Source organism: Pan troglodytes, chromosome 7 (genome assembly GCF_028858775.2).
Source record: "Pan troglodytes isolate AG18354 chromosome 7, NHGRI_mPanTro3-v2.0_pri, whole genome shotgun sequence".
NCBI classification, from domain to species: Eukaryota; Metazoa; Chordata; class Mammalia; order Primates; family Hominidae; genus Pan; species Pan troglodytes.
This window is the reverse complement of record NC_072405.2, coordinates 148395051-148418770: the sequence shown is the minus strand read 5'-3', so window position 1 is coordinate 148418770 and position 23720 is coordinate 148395051. Positions and strand designations below refer to the sequence as shown.

Genomic DNA, 23720 nt, shown 5'->3' with positions numbered 1-23720 from the left:
TGAGAAGGGAATACACACTTTCTACCACCCCAGCCTTCGAATTAGGAATGGTGATTATTCCAAACTCTGGAATTGAATTCCTGTTGATGGAAGGATATATATGTCATAAAGAAAGAATATGGGACATTTTTTCTTCATCTTACAGGGGAAACCAAAAAATATGGCTCTTGATCTAGGGAAATTTATACCTTCATCCAGGATGCCACTGTCCATGTAATAATCAATAGAAAAGGTATTTTAGATAGGTTTTAATTCAAATATGCCAAAATATGACCAGATCCTAAGTGGTCTAAGAAGTAAGAAAAGAGTAAAAGATACATAGATTTACATTTTTTTCAAAATGCTAATTTAAAATTTCTAAATTTCTAGTCATTTAAAAACTCAGCTTGCTTTCCACTAATGTGGTATTTATTATATTCCACTAAAATGGTCTATGATAAATACTCTTGTGTTTCTGCTAATCCTACAATCCGTGTCCTCTAACTTCAGCACCTCAGCCAGTTCCAAAACAAAGCAGACTATGGCTCTGGGGGCTAAGTAGGTGGGTGGAAGAAAAGGATGATGGGCAGACAATTGCCAGAGTCAGCTGAGAACCGAGTATTTTCCCGGGATTAGGAAGAGGGGGCAACAGTTTGAAAACCTCTGACTCTTCCCTGGACGCTCACCCTGCCATGTGCTCCCCAGGATACAGACGCACAGCCAGCTGTCCCTGGATATCCGGAACTCGGAGTACCTCACCAGCATGCCCCCGCTGCCTGCAGAGTGCCTGGACATCGACGGCGATTGGAACACCCTGCCTGTGATCTTTGAGGACAGATACGTGGACTGCCCTGCGACAGGTTTGTCTGTTTTGTTTTGGAAAGACTCAGGAATAAGGCTTTCCAGTGGGATTCTGACAATGGCACAGTTTGTTTATGTCCCAGCAAAAGTGAGACCAAATTAATGAAGGATTATGTCAGTTCATAGAGAGGAAACAAAGTAATGGTTTGAAATGACTTTGTTTCCATGAAATAGACAAACCGATCTAACAAAATAACCATGAAAGACTTCCTCCCTGACTCCTTCTGGAGTGGAATTATATGTAGTGCTTCAGCGTTTTCACCTGCAAAATAGCAACCACAGCCTGCCCACCCCCACACCAGAGTGACATGAAAGTCAAATGAAGATTCTTTCTTATCTCAAATGTGCCATTCAAATAAATATGATTTCCAGGTGAACTTTAAAGGCATTGGGCCAAAGGCTGGACGCGGTGGCTCGCGCCTGTAATCCCAGCACTTTGGGAGGCCGAGGTGGGCAGATCAACTGAGGTCCGGAGTTCAAGACCAGCCTGGCCAAAATGGTGAAACCCCCTCTCTACTAAAAATACAAAAATTAGCTGGGCGTGGTGGCGGACACCTGTAATCCCAGCTACTTGGGAGGCTGAGGCAGGAGGATCGCTTGAACCCAAGAGGCAGAGGTTGCAGTGAACCGAGATCGCGCCATTGCATTCCAGCCTGGGCAACAAAGCAAGACTCCATCCCCTCAAAATAAAAAAATAATAATAAAAAATAAAGGCATTGGCCATTTGGGCAACTGTCTGTATGGAGTTAGCACATTATCCCCCTGTCTGCTTGGGTGTTTTTTCTCCAGGTATTTTGATTTCCCCCCATGGTCTACAGCTGTGCACATTAGGTGAATTGGTGTGTATACATCATCCTGGTCAGAGTGACTGTGGCTATGTGTGAGTGCGCCCTGAGATGGGATGGTATCTTGTCCAGGGCTGAGTCCTACAATGGGATGGTATCTTCTCCAGGCTGATTTGTTTTCCTGAACCAACAGGAAAGGGTAAAGTATGGAAGCACTCAGCGAGCTACCATATTTCTGATTGATTGTGAACTACAGGTTGGTAGGATGTGCTCCTTACAATTTCACTTTGCAGACATTTATTCTTTCATCTAACCCACCACCACTACAACTGCCGTCACTCATCGAGTCACCAAATACTGGGAAAATCATTATTTGTTTTTATTAATTGTTCTTAAATGTATGTATATCTCAGATTTACTTCAGGGTTTAATATTAGAAGTGTTTTAAGTCTTTAAGTTTAGTGATGTTTTGGGGATTAGAAATATGCCATAGGAACTTAGCTCTTGTTTATATCAATTAGCCTATGGTAAAACTGGCTCTGTTATACATCCTTTTAATTGTGTTATAGGTCAGTGTTTCCAGCAACCTACTGATGATGTTAAATGAGGACTTACTGTATATGGATTAATAGATGAATGATTCATTTCAGGGAGAAAAGATCACATGTTTGTGTGTACTGTTTGTGTATATGTATCCAGAGTGCAACCTGTTTTGCTGCTTTCACACATGCTTTCACACAGAGTTTCTTAATGGACTGAGAGGTCAAGTGGGGAGTGGGCAAGAGGTCACGGCTCATTTCTTGTCCTGCCCCACGGCCCTGCTCCTGGAAACCCAACAAGCTAAATTGTCCTGTGTCCCTTCGAGGATCAGAAAAACATCAGGCTCTGTGCTGGAGGTTTTGGGTGTTTTATCTCTTTAATCCTATAAACAACCTCACAAACTCAATGCCACAGAGAGAATCTGAGGCACTAAGTATAAGCATGTATTAAAGATCACAAGGCTTATTAAAGCCGACGTTCAACGCCAACTCTGATTCCAAAGTCCGTGCTCTGCCTCGCTGTCTGTGCAAGTTTTAAATCATCATGTTTAGGTGCCCATCATTTAAATGATGCTTTAAAATGGCTAAGTTTCAAAGATTCTGCTACCTGAGACTTGTAGGATATTTTAAAAATCCAAGTGACTTCCAAGGGCAGTGCAACCTTGCAAATATACGGTTATTTGGTTCTCAGTTACACCCTGACATCTAGTGTCAGTATAGTGTATGGCAGTTATAAAGTGTACAGGCCAGAGAGCCTCCAAACCAACTGGTCAAAACAAGTTTAAAACATGACACTGAGACGTTTTCTTCTGTGAGGTGTGTGTGTGCATGTATGTATGTGTGTTTGCATATATGTGTATGTGTATGTATGCATACGTAGGTATGCATGTATATTAATATGTAAGTGCATCTTCATTAGAGTTACATGATTTAACTACAGAGAATCTGAACTGTTGGAGAAGAAATTTAATCACCCACTAGCAGATCCTCTAGTATTATCATTATTAGGTTTTGTTGCAGATCGTCTTCCAGTCTTTTTTTCTGCACATATTAACATACATTCTTGTGAATATGAATCTCAGTCCCTCAACTCACAGGTGAAGTTATAACACATATCTCTATTTTTTTAATAAATTAGTTCCCTTGGCCAGTCACAGTGGCTCACACCTGTAATCTCTGCGCTTTGGGAGGCTGAGGCGGGTGGATCACCTGAGGTCGGGAGTTCGAGACCAGCCTGACTAACATGAAGAAACCCCATCTCTGCTAAAAATACAAAATTAGCTGGGTGTGGTGGCACATGCCTGTAATCCCAGCTACGCGGGAGGCTGAGGCAGGAGAATCGCTTGAACCTGGGAGGCAGAGGTTGTGGTGAGCCTAGATCCCGCCATTGCTCTCCAGCCTGGGCAACAAGAGTGAAACTCCGTCTCAGAAAAAAAAAAAATCAATTAAATAAATAAATAAATTCATTCCCTCTCTGCGCCTCCATCCTGCAATATCAGCTGCAAAATCAACCTCAGTCTTTCTGGGGCTTCTGTGCCCACTCCTTTCTCACCACCTCTCACGTCAGTGCCCTGGATTCAAACAGCAACAAGACATGGTTGCAGAAGATCTTTCTAGGATTGTCCGAACGTGCGGTTCCTCTAATCCATTAGTTATCCATATTTATGTTGTGAATCCCAAAAATCTGAGATAGGTCTTAGTTAATTTAGAAAGTTTATTTTGCCGAGGTTGAGGACATGCACCCGTGACACAGCCTCAGGAGGTCCTGACGACATGTACCCAAGGTGGTCAGAGCACAGCTTGGTTTTATGCATTTTAGGGAGACATGAGACATCAATCAAGATACATAAGATGAACTCTGGTTCAGTGTGGAAAGACGGGACAATTCTAAGCGGGGAGGGGGCTTTCAGGTAATGGATAGATAAGAGACAGATGGTTGTATTCTTTTGAGTTTCTGATGAGCCTCTCCAAAGGAGGTAATCAGATATGCATTTATCTCAGTGAGCAGAGGGGTAGCTTTGAATAGAATGGGAGGCAGGTTTGCCTTAAGCAGTTCCCAGCTTGGCTTTTCTCTTTAGCTTAGTGATTTTGGGGGCCTCAAGATATTTTCCTTTCACAATGTCGTATTTTAGGACCAGCCTCTCTTTGCAGCTTCTGTGTTGAGCTTGAGGCTGGGACTCCGGCACAGCGCAGGTGCACTCATCTTCCTGGAAGAACAAAGGCAGTCACTCTCAGAGGCGGGTCTCTCTTCTCCAGGCTTCTCTCCACGGACCTCTGACCTGAGCCTTCTCTATCCCTCAGACTACTTTTACAGAAATATCTGTACCCCTTCTCCAAACTGGAAGCTTTTCTTGAACTCCTTGATCTCTCACAAAGCATATTGATGGTTCTTTAACCCCAGATCAAAAGCATGAGTGATAAAGAACTATTTTCTCTTCCCTCAAGAACCCAGTGACCTTAATACTTACGCCTTGCCATGACGTTATCAGATACAATTATATTCCATTCTTCTAGTGTAAGGAAAAAAGGGAAATAAAAGATCTCCATTTCTATGTTAAAATAATAGCATTTGCTGGGCATGGTGGCTCACACCTGTAGTCTAAGCTTCTCGAGAGGCTGAGGTGGGAGGTTTGCTTGAGCCTAGGAGTTTGAGGCTACAGTGAGCTGTGACTGTGCCTCCCGTCACTGAACTCCAGCCTGGGTGACAGGTGAGACCCTGTCTCTAAAAGGAAAAAACAACTAACAAAAGCCATAATAGCATTTGTTCATGGTCTGTGACAATAGCATTTGTTCATGGTGTATTAGTATGTTCTCATGCTGTTGATAAAGACATACCCGAGACTGGGTAACTTATAAAGAAAAAGAGGTTTAATGGACTCACAGTTCCACGTGGCTGGGGAGGCCTCACACGGTGGAAGGTGAAAGGCACGTCTTACATGGCAGCAGGCAAAGAGAGAATGAGAGCCAAGTGAAAGGGTTTTCCCTTTATAAAACCATCAGATCTTGTGAGGTGTATTCACTAGCCCGAGAACAGATGGGGGAAACTGCCCCCATGATTCAATTAAGTCCCACCAGGTCCTTCCCACAACATATGGGAATTAAGGGAGCTACAATTCAAGATAAGGTTTGGGTGGGGACACAGCCAAACCATATCACATGGCCTAAACATGTGCCATGTGCCAGGCACTCTGCAATATCTGTCTTTGTCTCTACTCCCCCACACCATGCCTCTCTATCCCAAGACAATTGGGAGGTTTGCCTAAAGCCTGAAGAGTTAGCCAGATTGTCAGATTGTCTGGTTTTGAGTCTTTCCCCCTAACAATTATTAACCGTGTGAAATTGGGCAAAAGGGGTTGTAATTTCTCCTCCAGGGGATTGCTGTGACTAGTGGATTGATCAGTCCATAAAACACTTAAAAGAGCAACTGGCATAAAGGCATTCTGAATGCACGTTAACCAACACTATTCATTAGTATTTGACTCTAAATGCATTCTCTTTCAATTAGATCTTTTGCTACTTTCATTTTTCTATAGTTGCAATAGTGAAACTAATTATTTGCTATTTTGGCAACTGACTTACTTTCTGCACTTTCTGTTTCCTGTCTTAACTGTCTGTGACGAATCTGATAAATTTTTTTTTTAATTCCAAGAATCTATGACCTGTGGTATAAAGACCAGATGACTCATTTATACAAGGCATTCAAGTTTTGCTATGGCGTGGGTTCTCTCTGTCTCTCTGACTTCATACACCCAATACCTCACTCTTGTTCCATCCACGTGGGAATGAACCAAAGCTGGAGCAGAGTGTGCCCAGCCTTCTGGGCCTTTGCCCATGCTGCTCCCTGTGCTTAGCGTGGCTCATTCCCACCTTTTCTGAAGAAGCTCATTTCATATTCCCCAGCAGTCCCATTCTTTTTTTATTTTTTAAAGACTTTTTAAAAGAGATTTCAGGTTCCCAGTAAAGGAAAATAAAGAGGAAGGTACAGAGATTTCCTACATACCTCCTCTGCCCTCACATGCATAGCCTTCTTCATTATCAACATCTCCTACCTGAGTGGTGCCTTTGTTACAGCAGATGAACCTCTACTGACATGTCATTATCACCCAAAGTTCCTAGTTTGCATGAGGGTTCCTTCTTTATGTTGCACATTCTATATGGGTTTGGACAGACGTATAATGAGTGACGTGCATCCACTCTTATAGTATCATACACAGTAGTTCCATTGCTCGAAAAATCCTCTGTGCTTAGCCTATTTATCCTGCCTTCTCCCCAGTGCCTGGCAACCACTGGTGTTTTTACTATCTTCATAGGTTTGCCATAGTCCACGTTATTTTGGCAGAAGAGATAGCTGTGTCTGTATATGTTTCCCAATATTTTGCAAATCCCTTAAAGGCAGAGCCTGGTTCACTGTTACAACTAGTACTCACTTTCCCTCCTCCTAAGCCACTGCCTAGGATAGGGATTTTTCACATAGAATAGGTCGAAGTGCTGTTTGTGGGACTAAAAGATATTGAAGCAAATTTTTTCAAACCAATGCAAACAATAATGAGCTTATTATTATTTGTTTTATTGGAATTCTGTTCTATTCTCAATTCATCACCTATGTACTAGCCATGATGTTAGCCTTGGGGCTATAGAAACTCACAAAACACCAACTCTTCTCTCTAGACTTGACAACAGATGCACAAACAGATCATAGTATGGCAATAGGATATATCACACTGCATGTAAGTAGAAGGGAGGCTCGGAATTTGTTAGAGAAGGTCTAACTTGTGGTAGGTCGTGGGAAGGGTATTGTAGAGAGAGGCAAGTTTGTTCACAGTTGCTTAAGATGCAAAGAATGCGCCCTGGTAAGGAAGAGATCCGTTATTTCCTTGCTGCAATCATAAACTTCATTCAAAGGCATCATGTCTTAATGCTTCCTGCAGTTAGCTATGTAGTGTCTCAGTGGTTTACTTCATGGTCACATTCAATAGTGATTGCATTGATTTAACTTCTACTAAGACCATGTGGAGGATTTAAACTTTTTAAAGAAAATAAAAATCCAGTCCTTTTTTTTGTTTGGTGTATATGTAAATTGAATAATATGTCACACGACTATTTCATGACAGCCATGATACAGACAGACATGAGAGGTTATTGTTTTTGTCCAGTTACGAATTCTTAGAAGGGAGGGAGGCAGAGAGAAAGAGAAAGAGGGAGAGAGAAGAAAGGAAAGAAGAGATAAGAGATTGAGAAGAGATTGAGAGAGATAATGGCTTACCTAAATAAAAATAGGAAAAGATCATCTTTGGCTCCCCACCATCTGATTATGAAGATCACAATGGTTCTGGGAGCTTTCCTGTGGTCTGAGTGCCACAAAGGAGAGTTTCTCTGAATAGAATTCAAGCTTGGCAGTATTTTTCTGAGAAAGTAGAAATCTGTCTTCCCCAGGTGTAACATCATCTTGTATCATAACTCTACTTTGATTTATGACTGTAGAGCATGAAGTTTATTTTGAATCTTCCCATTGTAGAGTTGAGCAAAGTGACCTCTAATAGGATAATAGCTTATCTAAGTTCCATAGTTGTCCAAGGTCTCATCGCTGGTAAATGGCAATGTCAGAATTGAAAATCAGGCTTTTCTGGCTCTAAAGCTGTCTTTTACTCTGTAAGTATTGTGCATAAGATGGAGAAATACTTTGATATTTACAAATGGGGATTATTACACATACTTTGATAAGTTAAAACTTAAAGGATGACAGGTTTTGACAGCTTTTTGTTTGTGCAGTGCAGTTCTGACACTAACTACCCAGAGATCAAACTTCACCATCTAAGGGCACAATCCTTGATGAACTTGACCTTTAAATATCAGACACCAGGCTGGGTGTGGTGGCTCACACCTGTAATCCTAGCACTTTGGGAGGCCGAGGCGGGTGGATTTCCTGAGCTCAGGAGTTCGAGACCAGCCTGGGCAACATGGTGAAACCCCATCTCCACTAAAATACAAAAAAAAAAAAAAATTAGCTGGGCATGGTGGCATGTGCCTGTAATCCCAGCTACTTGGGAGGCTGAGACAGGAGAAACACTTGAACCTGGGAGGTGGGGGTTGCAGTGAGCCAAGATGGAGACACTGCACTCCAGCCTGTGCCACAGAGCGAGACTCCATCTCAAAAGAAAAAATAAATAAATAAATAAATAAATAAACAAATAAATAAATAAAACCAGACACCAGCTCAGGGGTTCCCAGGCCACCCATATACTGAACAACTGGCTATAAATTGTGGGTTTCCATAAGCCTTCAGGTTCAATAATTTGTTAGAATGACTCCCAGAACTCAGGAAAGCGTCATACATTTGATTGCATTTTTAATTATACAAGTAACATCCAGTCAAAAAGGAGATCCATAGGATGAGGTCTGAGGAGTCTCAGACATAAACCTTCTGTGCCCTCAGGACTTACCACCCCCCGGGCACACCAGTCTGCGTCATCACCAGAGACACTCATCTAAGCCTCAGAATTCAGAGTGTTTATCGGGGGTTAATTGTGACCAAAATCAATCTCCAGGCCACTCTTTCCCAGAAATCAGGCTAGTATTACTTGACTGAATGTCTTAACTCTCTAGTCACATGATTGGTCTTTCCAGCATGGCCAACCTCTATCCTGAACTAACTTATTAACATATAGTGTTTAAGCATGCACCATGAGTCCCTGGTTAGCATAAATTATCAAGACCCCATAAATACCAAAGACACTCTTTATCATTTGAGAAATTCTAAGAATCCAGAGAGTATCTCTTAGGAATTAGGAATGAAAGAAAGCCAAATTCTTTTTTTTTTAATTATACTTTAAGTTCTAGGGTACAAGTGCACAATGTGCAGGTTTGTTACATATGTATACATGTGCCATGCTGGTGTGCTGCACCCATTAACTCATCATTTACATTAGGTATATATTGCCTAATGCTATCCCTCCCCCCTTCCCCCACCCCACGACAGGCCCTGGTGTGTGATGCTCCCCACCCTGTGTCCAAGTGTTCTCATTGTTCAATTCCTACCTATGAGTGAGAACATATGGTGTTTGGTTTTCTGTCCTTGCGATAGTTTGCTCAGAATGATGGTTTCCAGCTTCATCCATGTCCCTACAAAGGACATGAACTCATCCTTTTTTATGGATGCATAGTATTCCATGGTGTATATGTGCCACATTTTCTTAATCCAGTCTATCATTGATGGACATTTGGGTTGGTTCCAAGTCTTTGCTATTGTGAATAGTGCCGCAATAAACATATGTGTGCATGTGTCTTTATAGCAGCATGATTTATAATCCTTTGGGTATATATCCAGTAATGGTTTGGCTGGGTCAAATGGTATTTCTAGTTCTAGATCCTTGAGGAATCACCACACTGTCTTTCACAATGGTTGAGCTAGTTTACAGTCCTACCAACAGTGTAAAACTGTTCCTATTTCTCTACATCCTCTCCAGCACCTGTTGTTTCCTGACGTTTTAATGATCACCATTCTAACTGGTGTGAGATGGTATCTCATCATGGTTTTGAGTGATGATGAACATTTTTTCATGTGTCTGTTGGCTGCATAAATGTCTTCTTTTGAGAAGTGTCTGTTCATACCCTTTGCCCACTTTTTGATGGGGTTGTTTGATTTTTTCTTGTAAATTTGTTTAAATTCTTTGTAGATTCTTGATCTTAGCCCTTTGTCAGAAGGGTAGATTGTAAAAATTTTCTCCCATTCTGTAGGTTGCCTGTTCACTCTGATGGTAGTTTCTTTTGCTGTGCAGAAGCTCTTTAGTTTAATTTGTCAATTTTGGCTTTTGTTGCCATTGCTTTTGGTGTTTTAGTCATGAAGTCCTTGCACATGTCTATGTCCTGAATGGTATTGCCTAGGTTTTCTTCTAGGGTTTTTAGGGTTTTAGGTCTAACATTTAAGTCTGTAATCCATCTCAAATTAATTTTTGTATAAGGTGTAAGGAAGGGATCCAGTTTCAGCTTTTATTCATATGGCTAGCCAGTTTTCCCAGCACCATTTATTAAATAGGGAATCCTTTACCCATTTCTTGTTTTTGTCATGTTTGTCAAAGATCAGATGGTTGCAGATGTGTGGTATTATTTCTGAGGGTTCTGTTCTGTTCCATTGGTCTATATCTCTGTTTTGGTACCAGTACCTTGCTGTTTTGGTTACTGTAGCCTTGTAGTATAGCTTGAAGTCAGGTAGTGTGATGCCTCCAGCTTTGTTCTTTTGGCTTAGGATTGTCTTGGCAATGCAGGCTCCGTTTTGGTTCCCTATGAACTTTAAAGTAGTTTTTTCCAATTCTGTGAAGAAAGTCATTGGTAGCTTGATGAGGGTGGCATTGAATCTATAAATTACCTTGGGCAGTATGGCCATTTTCACAATATTGATTCTTCCTATCCATGAGCGTGGAATGTTCTTCCATTTGTTTATGTCCTCTTTTATTTCATTGAGCAGTGGTTTGTAGTTTCTCCTTGAAGAGATCCTACATGTCCCTTGTAAGTTGGATTCCTAGGTATTTTATTCTCTTTGAAGCAATTGTGAATGGGAGTTCACTCATGATTTGGCTCTCTGTTTGTCTGTTATTGGTGTGTAGGAATGTTTGTGATTTTTGCACATTGATTTTGTATGCTGAGACTTTGCTGAAGGTGCTTATCAGCTTCAGGAGATTTTGGGCTGAGACGATGGGGTTTTCTAAATATACAATCATGTCATCTGCAAACAGAGACAATTTGACTTCCTCTTTTCCTAATTGAATACCCTTTATTTATTTCTCCTGCCTGATTGCCTTGGCCAGAACTTCCAACACCATGTTGAATAGGAGTGGTGAGAGAAGGCATCCCTGTCTTATGCCAGTTTTCAAAGGGAATGCTTCCAGTTTTTGCCCATTCAGTATGATATTGGCTGTGGGTTTGTCATAAATAGCTCTTATTATTTTGAGATACATCCCATCAATACCTAGTTTATTGAGAGTTTTTAGCATGAAGTGCTGTTGAATTTTGTCAAAGGCCTTTTCTGCATCTATTGAGATAATCATGTGGTTTTTGTCTTTGGTTCTGTTTATATGATGAATTACGTTTATTGATTTGCATATGTTGAACCAGCCTTGCATCCCAGGGATGAAGCCAACTTGATTGTGGTGGATAAGCTTTTTGATGTGCTGCTGGATTCGGTTTGCCAGTATTTTATTGAGGATTTTTGCATCAATGTTTATCAGGAATATTGGTCTATAATTCTCTTTTTTCGATGTGTCTCTCCCAGGCTTTGATATCAGGATGATGCTGGCCTCATAAAATGAGTTAGGGAGGATTCCCTCTTTTTCTATTGATTGGAATCATTTCAGAAGGAATGTTACCAGCTCCTCCTTGTACCTCTGGTGGAATTTGGCTGTGAATCCGTCTGGTCCTGGACTTTTTTTGGTTGGTAGGCTGTTAATCACTGCCTCAATTTCAGAGCCTGTTATTGCTCTATTCAGAGATTCAGCTTCTTCCTGGTTTAGTCTTGGGAGGGTGTATGTGTCCAGGAATTTATCCATTTCTTCTAGATTTTCTAGTTTATTTGCGTAGAGGTGTTTTTAGTATGCTCTGATGGTAGTTTGTATTTCTGTGGGATCGGTGGTGATATCCCCTTTATCATTTTTTATTGCATCTATTTGATTCTTCTCTCTTTTCTTCTTTATTAGTCTTCCTAGAGGTCTATCAATTTTGTTGATCTTTTCAAAAAAACAGCTCCTGGATTCATTGATTTTTTTGAAGGGTTTTTTGTGTCTCTATCTCCTTCAGTTCTGCTCTGATCTTAGTTATTTCTTGCCTTCTGCTAGCTTTTGAATGTGTTTGCTCTTGCTTCTCTAGTTCTTTTAAGTGTGATGTTAGGGTGATTATTTTAGATCTTTCCTGCTTTCTCTTGTGGGCATTTAGTGCTATAAATTTCCCTCTACACACTGCTTAAATGTGTCCCAGAGATTCTGGTATGTTGTGTCTTTGTTCTCGTGGGTTTCAAAGAACATCTTTATTTCTGCCTTCATTTCATTATGTACCCAGTAGTCATTCAGGAGCAGGTTGTTCAGTTTCCATGTAGTTGAGCGGTTTTGAGTGAGTTTCTTAATCCTGAGTTCTAATTTGATTGCACTATGGTCTGGGAAACAGTTTGTTATAATTTCTGTTCTTTTACATTTGCTGAGGAGTGCTTTACTTCCATCTATGTGGTCAATTTTGGAATAAGTGTGATGTAGTGCTGAGAAGAATGTATATTCTGTTGATTTGGGGTGGAGAGTTCTGTAGATGTCTATTAGGTCTGCTTGGTGCAGAGCCGAGTTCAAGTTCTGGATATCCTTGTTAACTTTTTGTCTCGTTGATCTGTCTAATATTGACAGTGGGGTGTTAAAATCTCCCACTATTATTGTGTGGGAGCCTAAGTCTCTTTGTAGGTCTCTAAGGACTTGCTTTATGAATCTGGGTGCTCCTGTATTGGGTGCATATATATTTAGGACAGTTAGATCTTCTTGTTGAATTGATCCCTTTACCATTATGTAATGGCTTTCTTTGTCTTTTTTGATCTTTATTGGTTTAAAGCCTGTTTTATCAGAGACTAGGATTGCAACCCCTGGTTTTTTTTGTTTTCCATTTGCTTGGTAGATCTTCCTCCATCCCTTTATTTTGAGCCTATGTGTGTCTCTGCACATGAGATGGGTCTCCTGAATACAGCACACTGATGGGTCTTGACTCTTTATCCAATTTGCCAGTCTGTGTCTTTTAATTGGAGCATTTAGCCCATTTACATTTAAGTTTAATATTGTTATGTGTGAATTTGATCCTGTCATTATGATGTTAGCTGGTTATTTTGCTCGTTAGTTGATGCAGCTTCTTCCCAGCATCGATGGTCTTTACAATTTGGCATGTGTTTGCAGTGGCTGGTACTGGTTGTTCCTTTCCATGTTTAGTGCTTCCTTCAGGAGCTCTTGTAAGGCAGGCCTGGTGGTCACAAAATCTCTCAGCATTTGCTTGTCTGTAAAGTATTTTATTTCTCCTTCACTTATGAAGCTTAGTTTGGCTGGATATGAAATTCTGGGTTGAAAATTCTTTTCTTTAAGAATGTTGAATATTGGTCCCCACTCTCTTCTGGCTTGTAGAGTTGCTGCTGAGAGATCCACTGTTAGTCTGATGGGCTTCCCTTTGTGGGTAACCCAACCTTTCTCTCTGGCTGCCCTTAACATTTTTTCCTTCATTTCAACTTTGGTGAATCTGATAATTATGTGTCTTGGAGTTGCTCTTCTCAAGGAATATCTTTGTGGAGTTCTCTGTATTTCCTGAATTTGAATGTTGGCCTGCCTTGTTAGGTTGGGGAAGTTCTCCTGAATAATATCCTGAAGAGTGTTTTCCAGCTTGGTTCCATTCTCCCCGTCACTTTCAGGTACACCAATTAGATGTATATTTGGTCTTTTCACATAGTCCCATATTTCTTGGAGGCTTTGTTCATTTCTTTTTACTCTTTTTTTCTCTAAACTTGTCTTTTCACTTCATTTCATTCATTTGATCTTCAATCACTGATACCCTTTCTTCCACTTGATTGAATCGGCTACTCAAGCTTGTGCATGTGTCATGTAGTTGTCATGCCATGGTTTTCAGCTCCATCAGGTCATTTAAGGTCTTCTCTATGCTGTTTATTCTAGTTAGCCATTTGTCTAATCTTTTTTCATGGTTTTTACCTTCTTTGTGGTGGGTTTGAACATCCTCCTTTGGCCTGGAGAAGTTTGTTATTACCGATCATCTGAAGCGTACTTCCGTCAACTCCTCAAAGTCATTCTCCATCCAGCTTTGTTCTGTTGCTTGTGAAGAGCTGCGTTCCTTTGGAGGAGAAGAGGCACTCTGATTTTTAGAATTTTCAGCTTTTCTGCTCTGGTTTCTCCCCATCTTTGTGGTTTTATCTACCTTTGGTCTTTGATGATGGTGACGTACAGATGGGGTTTTGGTGTGGATGTCCTTTCTGTTTGTTAGTTTTACTTCTAACAGTCAGGACCCTCAGCTGCAGGTCTGTTGGAGTTTGCTGGAGGTCCACTCCAGATCCTGTTTGCCTGGGTATCACCAGTGGAGGCTGCAGAACAGCAAATATTACAGAACAGCAAATGTTGCTGCCTGATCCTTCCACTGGAAGCTTCGTCTCAGAGGGGCACCCAGCTGTATGAGGTGTCAGTCAGCCCCTACTGGGAGGTGTCTGCTAGTTAGGCTACTCGGGGGTCAGGGACCCAGTTGAGGAGGCAGTCTGTCCGTTCTCAGATTTCAAACTCCGTGCTGGGAGAACCACTACTCTCTTCAAAGCTGTCAGACAGGGAAGTTTAAGTCTGCAGAAGTTTCTGCTGCCTTTTGTTCAGCTATGCCCTGCCCCGAGAGGTGGAGTCTACAGAGGCAGGCAGGCCTCCTTAAGCTGTGGTGGGCTCCACCCAGTTTGAGCTTCCTGGCCACTTTGTTTACCTACTCAAGCCTCAGCAATGGCGGACACCCCTCCCCCAGCCTCGCTGCTGCCTTGCAGTTCGATCTCAGACTGCTGTGCTAGCAGTGAGCTAGGCTTCATGCGTGTAGGACCCTCCAAGCCATGTGTGGGATATAATCTCCTGGTGTGCCATTTGCTAAGACAGTTGGAAAAGTGCAGTATTAGGGTGGGAGTGTCCTGATTTTCCAGGTACCATCTATCATGGCTTCCCTTGGCTAGGAAAGGGAATGCCCCGACCCCTTTCACTTCCTGGGTGAGGTGATGCCCCACCCTGTTTTGTCTCACACTCCGTGGGCTGCACTCACTGTCCAACAAGTCCCAATGAGATGGACCCGGTACCTCAGTTGGAAATGCAGAAATCACCTGTCTTCTGCATTGCTCACACTGGGAGCTGTAGACTGGAGCTCTTCCTATTCTCCCATCTTCGAACCGAGTCCTCAAAGCTAAATTCTTTATTATACAGTTAGACATTTGGATAACTTGTAAACACAGATTCTTACACTATAATATAATTTTCTTTCTTTTTTTTTTTTGTAGGGCATAACTTGAGTGTTTATCCTAATTTTGATGTTCCAGTGACAAGTCCTACAATAATGAATCTGAAAGACAAAGAAGATAACTGTATGGTAAATAGCAATTTATCTTTTAGGGAAGACCTTGTCTTGTCTACCATAAAACCATCCCAAGTGGATTCTGATGAAGAAGTTATAAGGTGTCCAGAGCCGGCTGAGAATGTGGCCACACAAAATCATATGGACATGTGCTCTGAATCTCAGGTGTATATATCAATTGGTGAATTTCAAAACAAAGCAGGTGTGCCTGAAGATGAATGTTGGACTGGCCAAACATCTGATGCTGGGACATATCCAGTGGCAGATGTGGATACTTCTAGAAGGAGTCCAGGTCCAGAGGATGGACAGGCCCCAGTGCTGACCTACATTGACGTAAAATCTAGCAATAAGAACCCCTCCAGAGCTGAACCCCTGGTGGCCTTCAATGCTCAGCATGAGAGTAGGAGCGCTAGAGATAAGTATGGATTAGACAGGACTGGGCTAAGCAAAGTGGTAGTAGGTGGAAGCCACCAAAATGCCATCTCTTCAGACAAAACAACTCTCCATGAATTAAGTACTCTAGGAAAGGGAATAGATCAAGAGGGGAAGATGGTGCTGCTAAGCTTGAAACTCACCCCCTCTGAGCCCTGCGATCCACTAAGTTCTACCCTGAGGGAGCCCTTAGATATTAGGTCTTCCCTAAAGGACTCTCACACAGAAGAGCAGGAGGAACTCTCAGTGCTATCCGGGGTCATCAAGAGATCTTCATCCGTCATATCTGATTCAGGCATTGAGAGTGAGCCAAGCTCCGTCGCCTGGTCAGAGGCCCGAAGCAGGGCTCTGGAGTTGCCCAGTGATCGGGAAGTCTTGCACCCGTTTGTTCGAAGACATGCCCTCCACCGGAACTCCCTAGAGGGTGGACACACAGAAAGTAACACAAGTTTGCCAAGCGGCATCCAGGCTTCTCTCACCTCCATTAGCTCTTTACCTTTTGAGGAGGATGAGCGGGAGGTGGCACTCACTAAGTTAACCAAGTCTGTATCTGCTCCCCACATCAGTAGCCCAGAGGAGGCTGCTGAAGATGCAGACACCAAGCAGCAAGATGGAGGTTTTGCTGAACCTTCAGATATGCACAGCAAGAGCCAAGGTTCCCCAGGATCTTGCTCTCAACTTTGTGGTGACTCTGGAACAGATGCTGGAGCAGACCATCCCCCGGTGGAGATAGTTTTAGATGCTGACAACCAGCAGGGCCCCGGATACATAGACATCCCCAAAGGGAAAGGGAAGCAGTTTGATGCTCAAGGACACTGTCTTCCTGATGGCAGGACTGAGAACACTCCAGGTGTTGAAACCAAAGGTCTTAATTTAAAAATACCACGTGTCATAGCACTTGAAAACCCCAGGACCAGATCTCTTCATAGAGCACTTGAGGAAACCCCAAAGGGCATGCCTAAAGACTTGAATGTGGGTCAGCAAGCTCTTTCCAACAGTGGCATCTCAGAGGTTGAGGGTCTCTCTCAACATCAGGTGCCTGAATTGAGCTGTACGTCAGCTGCTGACGCCATCAGCATGAACTCAACAGGCCAGCAAAGCCAAAGCGGTTCACCTTGCATTACGGATGACACAGCATTTAATAGAGGAGTGAATGCCTTCCCGGAGGCTAAACATAAAGCAGGCACTGTGTGCCCCACTGTGACCCATTCCGTTCATTCCCAGGTTTTGAAAAACCAAGAGCTGAAGGCAGGCACCTCCATCATGGGGTCCCATCTGACTTCTGCAGAGACCTTTACTCTGGACAGCCTGAAGGCTGTGGAGGTTGTGAACTTATCTGTGTCTTGCACTGCCACCTGTCTCCCTTTCTCATCTGTGCCCAAGGAGACCCCTGCCAGGGCTGGATTCTCTTCCAAACAGACCCTGTTTCCCATCACCCATCAGCCTTTGGGATCCTTTGGAGTTGTTTCTACCCATTCCAGCACGTTGGATGAGGAAGTCAGTGAGAGGATGTTTAGGTAAGCTGGCTGACGGGCTTACCTTTCCCACAACAGTCTTTTAGATTTTTCCACATATTTCTCCATTTCATGCATACTGTTTCAAAATTTAGATATCTGTGATTTTCTGATTTAAATAAGGTAATATACCATATTATAGATAATATATCATATATATTTAATTCATATCATGGGAATTTAAAATGCAGAATACTGAAAGGAAGTAAAAATGGTCAATAAGTCTACCTTCAAATGTAACCACTGTGTATATTCTTCTGCATTTCTTCTATGTGAATCTATTTTGATTTATGCTTTTTATACAAAAATGAGACCATTCTGTACAAATGGCAATTGTAAATGTTTAATTTAATAATATATTAGAAATATCTTTCTATGTTTATAAATCTGTTTGCATCATCATTGTAATGATTACACAATATTCTATTGCATGAATATACCATGACTTATTAACCAAATTCTTTACAAATGAACCTTTAAATTTTGTTCAACTATTTATTTATTTATTTATTTTTTGAGACAGAGTCTCACTCTGTCGCCAGGCTGGAGTGCAGTGACGCAATCTCTGCTCACTGCAGCCTCCGCCTGCTGGGTTCAAGTGATTCTCCTGCCTCAGCCTCCCAAGTAGCTGGGACTACAGGCACCCACCACCACACCCAGCTAATTTTTGTACTTTTAGTAGAGACGGGGTTTCACCATGTTGGCTAGGATGGTCTCGATCTCTTGACCTCGTGATCTACCCGCCTGGGCCTCCCAAAGTGCTGGGATTACAGGCATGAGCCACAGTACCCCGCCAATTTTGTTCAATTTTTATTACGAATATTATAACTCTCTCATGAATATCATTGTACCTCTACCTTTTCATGTTTTGAAAGGGGAGTTCTTTGAGAGCCTTTGGGGAATACAATTCTTCATCAGATTTGACTCCCAAGCACCCTTTAACATTGTGGGGCTTCTAAGTTTACCTTTGTAATGCCAGAATTCATTTCCTCATCCTTGTATTGGGTTTGTATTCATATTGCTCTCCCATCTATAAACTATATATCTGATTATGTATATAATAGAATCATTTTGTCAAAACATCCCATCTTCTTTACCCTTTTGCAAAATGCTAAAGAGTTACATATTAACGGTGTCTCCAAAAGAAATTGCCACAGGCAGGTAAACATTGGATTTTTGTTTTATAAAGAATGTTAACTACGTATCATATGGTACTTGTCATTAATTCCATGAGTACACAGCAGACATAGTAGATGCTGTCCAGTGCCTGCCTGGTCAGGGTTTCCCTTGCTTTTATTGTACCTGCAGTCTAACGGAGAGACAGACACATGAGAGAAGTATATGAGGGCAGTTACTGGGTAAATATGGTGTTTCATGTGTGCGTGGCGGAGCCAAAAGGAAAAGCACCTAATTTGGCTTGGGGAAATGGGTGTGAATAGGGATAGCAGCCAGGCAAAGCTTCCTAGAGAAGATGGCATCTACTCTGAGAAGAAAATATAAGAGACAATGATGGTGATGATGATGATGATGATGATGATGATGATGATGAGGCTAATAACAGATAATAACAAGAAATAGTGAGTGTCAAATTTGAGATTCTGACCTTGGCAGTCTGACTCCAGAGTCCAGTCCCTTAACCATCATCTTGCCAGGTAACCAGACAAAGAGCATCATAGCTAAGTGAGAAAGGCATTTCAGGCACACAGGCCCTCAGGCACCAAGGCATGGAAGTAAAGCCAAGTCATGTAGTTCATACAGAGAATTATAAGAAATGTGTTATTTGTGGAGGCTGGGAGTGGTGAGGAGTGATGCTAGAGAAGCAGGGGAAGGCCAAGCCATGGTGGGCCTGGGTGTCAATCAAGTCAAGAAGCTTTCACATTTTAAAGATTGCATGGGGCCTTGGAGCTGGGTAGAATCTTTGATGTCCTGTCACTCTGTCTCCTGTTCAATGCAGGAATCACATAAGCATCTGCAGAACCAAAACCCATAGAAGCTTCGGGTTTTTTTTGTTTTTGGTTTTCTCTTTTTTTAATTTTATTTATTTATTTATTTATTTATTTATTTTTTATTATTATACTTTAAGTTCTAGGGTACATGTGCACAACATGCAGGTTTGTTACATATGTATACATGTGCCATGTTGGTGTGCTGCACCCATTAACTCGTCATTTACGTTAGGTATATCTCCTAATGCTATCCCTCCCCACTCCCCCCACCCCACAACAGTCCCCGGTGTGTGATGTTCCCCTTCCTGTGTCCAAGTGTTCTCATTGTTCAATTCCCACCTATGAGTGAGAACATGCGGTGTTTGGTTTTTATAGAGTGCTTTCCTGCCTCCTTGTTCAGAACAAAGCTTCACTCACTAGCATGTCCCCTGGGGGCTCAAGTCAGCTTTGCCACTCAGCAGGCACTTTGCTAGTGGGTGCTTAGCCCTTCTACATACCAGCCCAGCTCATTTCCTGTTCAACATGAAGTACACAGCTTGGCTTGTGATTAATTAGTGTATTCTCCAGTTTTTATCAGGCCAAAGAAAAATTTAAAAAAGAACTGAAGATTGAAGGATTTCTGTACAGTGACTTAACTGTACTAGCTTCTGATATACCATATTTCCCACCAGAGGAAGAGGAAGAAAATTTGGAAGATGGAATTCACCTGGTTGTCTGTGTCCATGGCCTGGATGGTGAGTTCTAAAACAAGTTTTCTTCCCAAATTCTGTCATATATACAACTTATAATATTTATGTATTAATTTAGATGAGGTATTCGTTCAACAGAATGTTCAATTAGCAACTGTGGAATGACAGTAATTATGATGAATCTGAGGAAATGGTATGGCTTGCTCTTAAAGAAAATATCTCTCTGTCACAAAAAATCTGTTAAGTAAATAAAATACATGAATGAATGAATAAATGTAGTGAAGGACTGAATGGAATAAATCAATACATAAATAAATGGAATAAATGATTAATACAATGAGTGTCAAAGAAGGAATGGAGTGAATGAATTAATGAAATTAATGTATTATGGGAATGAATATATTAATGAAGTGCATGAATACAGTAATTTGAATCCATGAATTCATGGAATTCATGAGTCAATACAATGGTCTGAATAAAGGAAGAAATGGAGAAGAATGAATAAATGTATTCATTTTCAGGAGCTCAGGTTAGTGGCCCAGACTATCTTGCTACCTATGTTTATTTACCTCCCACTTATAGGATACCTTTTGTATACCAGGGACTTTGCTAGGTTCTGGGATTTGCAGGAACAAAAAAACTTTTTCACTCATCAGCTCAATGTCATGCATGACCAGTCTGTTCCTCTCATGTATATGACACTAAAGTAAAATCAGATAAGACTCTCAATAACTTTGTTAAAATAAGAAATCTGATCAGGTTATAGGCAATTTTTTTTTCCATCATGCATGTGAAAGATGAGGAATGTTATAAAGATAGAGCAGCTTCGCCCCTTTTGTACTGTCAGAAAACGGAGCCATAGATCACATTATCAACTGGGCAACAAGTCATGAAAACCACAACCGATACCAAGCATAGGGTGCTTTGGAAGATGACTTCTCTAGTTCAAGGTGCATATGTCTAAACTCTGCAGAATTTTCAGGATCCACTTGTTCAAATTCAATTTCCAAGGGCTTATTTGTATTAACAGAGAGCGGAGTACGTTGAAAACAGTTATGAATATTTACACAACTCTTCATGTTGTACAAAAACCTCAAGATTCATATTCTTATAAATGTTCTCAGTTTATTAATAACACCTTATTAAATCATATTTTCTGAGAAAATTTTAAGTTGCAGAAAGTTCTCTTTCCCTCAGTAGCTGAAGGAGAGGGGGCCATTTCTACCCATTACTTAACACTTAATGCTGAATATAAACACTTGCAGCTTTTTTTTTTCCTAAGGCAGGCCCTGGCATATCATTAGGGAACTTTAAACAATAGAAACAGTGGGACCAAAGAGCCTAATTTTACTGACAAAAATGAAAGAGGGAATGAATAATAATTAACCTCATAACACAAAATGCACAGATTTCCTTTAAAAAAATGACCATTTTATGACTGTGACTCTACAAGTTTGGGCATGTACATGGCTGACAGGCCACCAACATAGGGGGCGTATGGGCATATCTGAGTCATCCTTAAGCATTAGAGATAACCCCAAACACCTGGACTTCCCCCAATTCCATGTGGCACTTTCACCCTCCTTTGAATCATTCGGTAGTTTCATAAAGAATGATATTTGTCACTCACAGTTAACAAACTATTTTGGAACTATGACCTGTGGGGTATATTTACATGACAAAGTTGGTAATTTATATATCCAAATACCCAGCTTCTAACTTTCAACTGTACAGGGAACTTTTAAGAAATAGGACAAAAATTTATTAAGACACAATTGAACCCCTACGGCCAGCAATAAATTTATGCCTCACTATACTTCATATAAACCTTATTCTGTCGTAGTAATTCCATTTTTTTTTCACATGACTTTTATTTTGGGAATGCATTTCCTGTGTTCTTTGTGCCTTGATAGCCTTGCATTCTTAACCTTTCATTCCTCTGCCCCGATGGCCACTGCTGTGCCTCCGTAGAGCTTGCTCTGCCGTGTCTCTTGTTCCCAAGAGACAGTCCTACTCTATTTAGATAACTGTGCCATGATTGGCCAGTTGGGAGGTAGGGAGGCTTGCAGATTACCTAGAAAAGGCAGCACTAGATAGTCTTCCTTTTAAGTAAGTAACTGAAGATGGGGCTCGTAGGAGTCGCATTGTGCCCCATCAGCCATTCGAAAGAACTGCTTGCAAAATGGAATTTGCTGTGGAAGAAGGGGAGGCGGTGTATCTCCCACTGTTCCTGTATGCAGAGTGTTCACAAGCCACATGCTCACAGATCAGGGATAACTCTATCGAGGTGGGACCGCTAGAAAGAACCAGACTCTGAGTGTGGGGGGCCGAGGGGTAACAGGAGAGCCGGGGTTTCTAGCTGTTTTAGTTGTTTATATTATCTACTTAACCAAAAGTGACAAAACCCAGTAGAAATGGGGAAAGAGGGAGAGAGAAAGAAATTCCTCGTGTGTCAACCTTTTATATGACTAACTACGGGACTGGGGTGGGGGTTATCTGTCATTTTTAGGGAACAGTGCAGACCTCCGGCTGGTAAAGACTTTCATAGAACTGGGGCTCCCTGGAGGAAAACTGGACTTCCTAATGTCTGAAAAGAATCAGGTATGATGATACAAATATCAGAACTGGAAGAACCCTGGATGCATGCTTATATGAGCCTCCTAAATGCACCATGATAATTTATGGACACACACAGATAGGAGGAGACCTTGAAAAGAGATGCTGGCCAGGCATTTGGATGGGTTGGAAAGAAGAGACTGTTTTATTTCGGGAGGGAGAGGAAACGGTAAGAAATGAGAACATGTGTATCAGTTGACGGGAGCCTTTGCCCTCACAGGGCATTAGGGTGGGTGGTAAGTGAGAGCATCAATTATTTGGGTAATGACTCCCTTCCTAACTGTTGGCGCTCAGTTCTGCTGCCTTTACTCGGGCACCTGCTGTATACAAAGTTGTGCACCATGCAGTACACAGAGGTATAGATGTTGACGGAGAGAGAAGAGAATGACTTTTTGGAGCATCTGAGTACTCCGTACCTGTTTCCCCATTTTATCTTCATGGCAGTTCTATCACACATTGATACCACCATCTCCTCACAGGACAGGGAACACAGCTTCTGGGAGTTAGGCAGGGTCCATGTCAGGCTGTCCTGGAGAGGAGGATACTATATATGATCTCCAGGAAGGTAATTCCTGTGTGCACCCAACTTTAATACGTGAACAAATCTGATGCAGTATTAAGAGAGGATGGCTAGGCACGGTGGCTCGCACCTATAATCCCAGCATTTTGGGAAGCCAAAGCAGTCAGATCGCTTGAGCCTAGGAGTTCAAAAACAGCCTGGGCAACAAAGTGAGACCCTTTCTCTCCAAAAAATACAAAAATTAGCTTGGTGTGATGGTGTGTGCCTGTATTCCCAGCTACTTGGGAGGCTGAGGTGGGAGGATCACATGAGCCCAAGGAGGTCAAGGTTGCAGTGAACTGTGATTGCACCACTGCACTCCAGCCTGGGTGAAAGAGCAAGACCCTGTCTCAAAAAATAAAACTAAACTAAACTAAACTAAACTAAAATAAAATAGGATAACCAGGCCAGTCAGAGGAGGGAGCAGGGAAGTGAGTGAGCAGCACTTGCTCACTTTGTGTTTGTGATTTGTGCTAGTGAGGTTTTCTTTTCAGGGAAGATAAGAACTGTTAGCAAGAGAGATCTGGTGAGGAAGTAATCCTTCCGGGTGTGCACATCCAGCAACTCTCTGATGCGGCTTCATGGCTGCTGGGTTCAACCTGGAAACCTCAGGTCTTTAGAGCTGGACCTTTACACAATTCACTTAATTGCAGGAGTTGGCCACTCAGTACTGATTATGCACTCATTGTTGTTACTTTT

At 41.8% G+C, this 23720-nt stretch overlaps 1 protein-coding gene across 6 annotated transcripts in view; it reads left to right on the top strand.

The window, feature by feature from the left end:
* The window catches only part of FAM135B (family with sequence similarity 135 member B), a 367515-nt gene that overhangs the window by 331493 nt on the left and 12302 nt on the right, over positions 1 to 23720 (top strand). For all 6 annotated transcript variants that reach the window (XM_016959901.4, XM_063817398.1, XM_063817401.1 and 3 more), the window contains 4 exons: positions 685 to 839; positions 15192 to 17214; positions 19725 to 19891; positions 22356 to 22447. In XM_016959901.4, the coding sequence (XP_016815390.1) occupies positions 685 to 839; positions 15192 to 17214; positions 19725 to 19891; positions 22356 to 22447 (2437 nt within the window). The remainder of the gene's footprint in view (positions 1 to 684; positions 840 to 15191; positions 17215 to 19724; positions 19892 to 22355; positions 22448 to 23720) is intronic.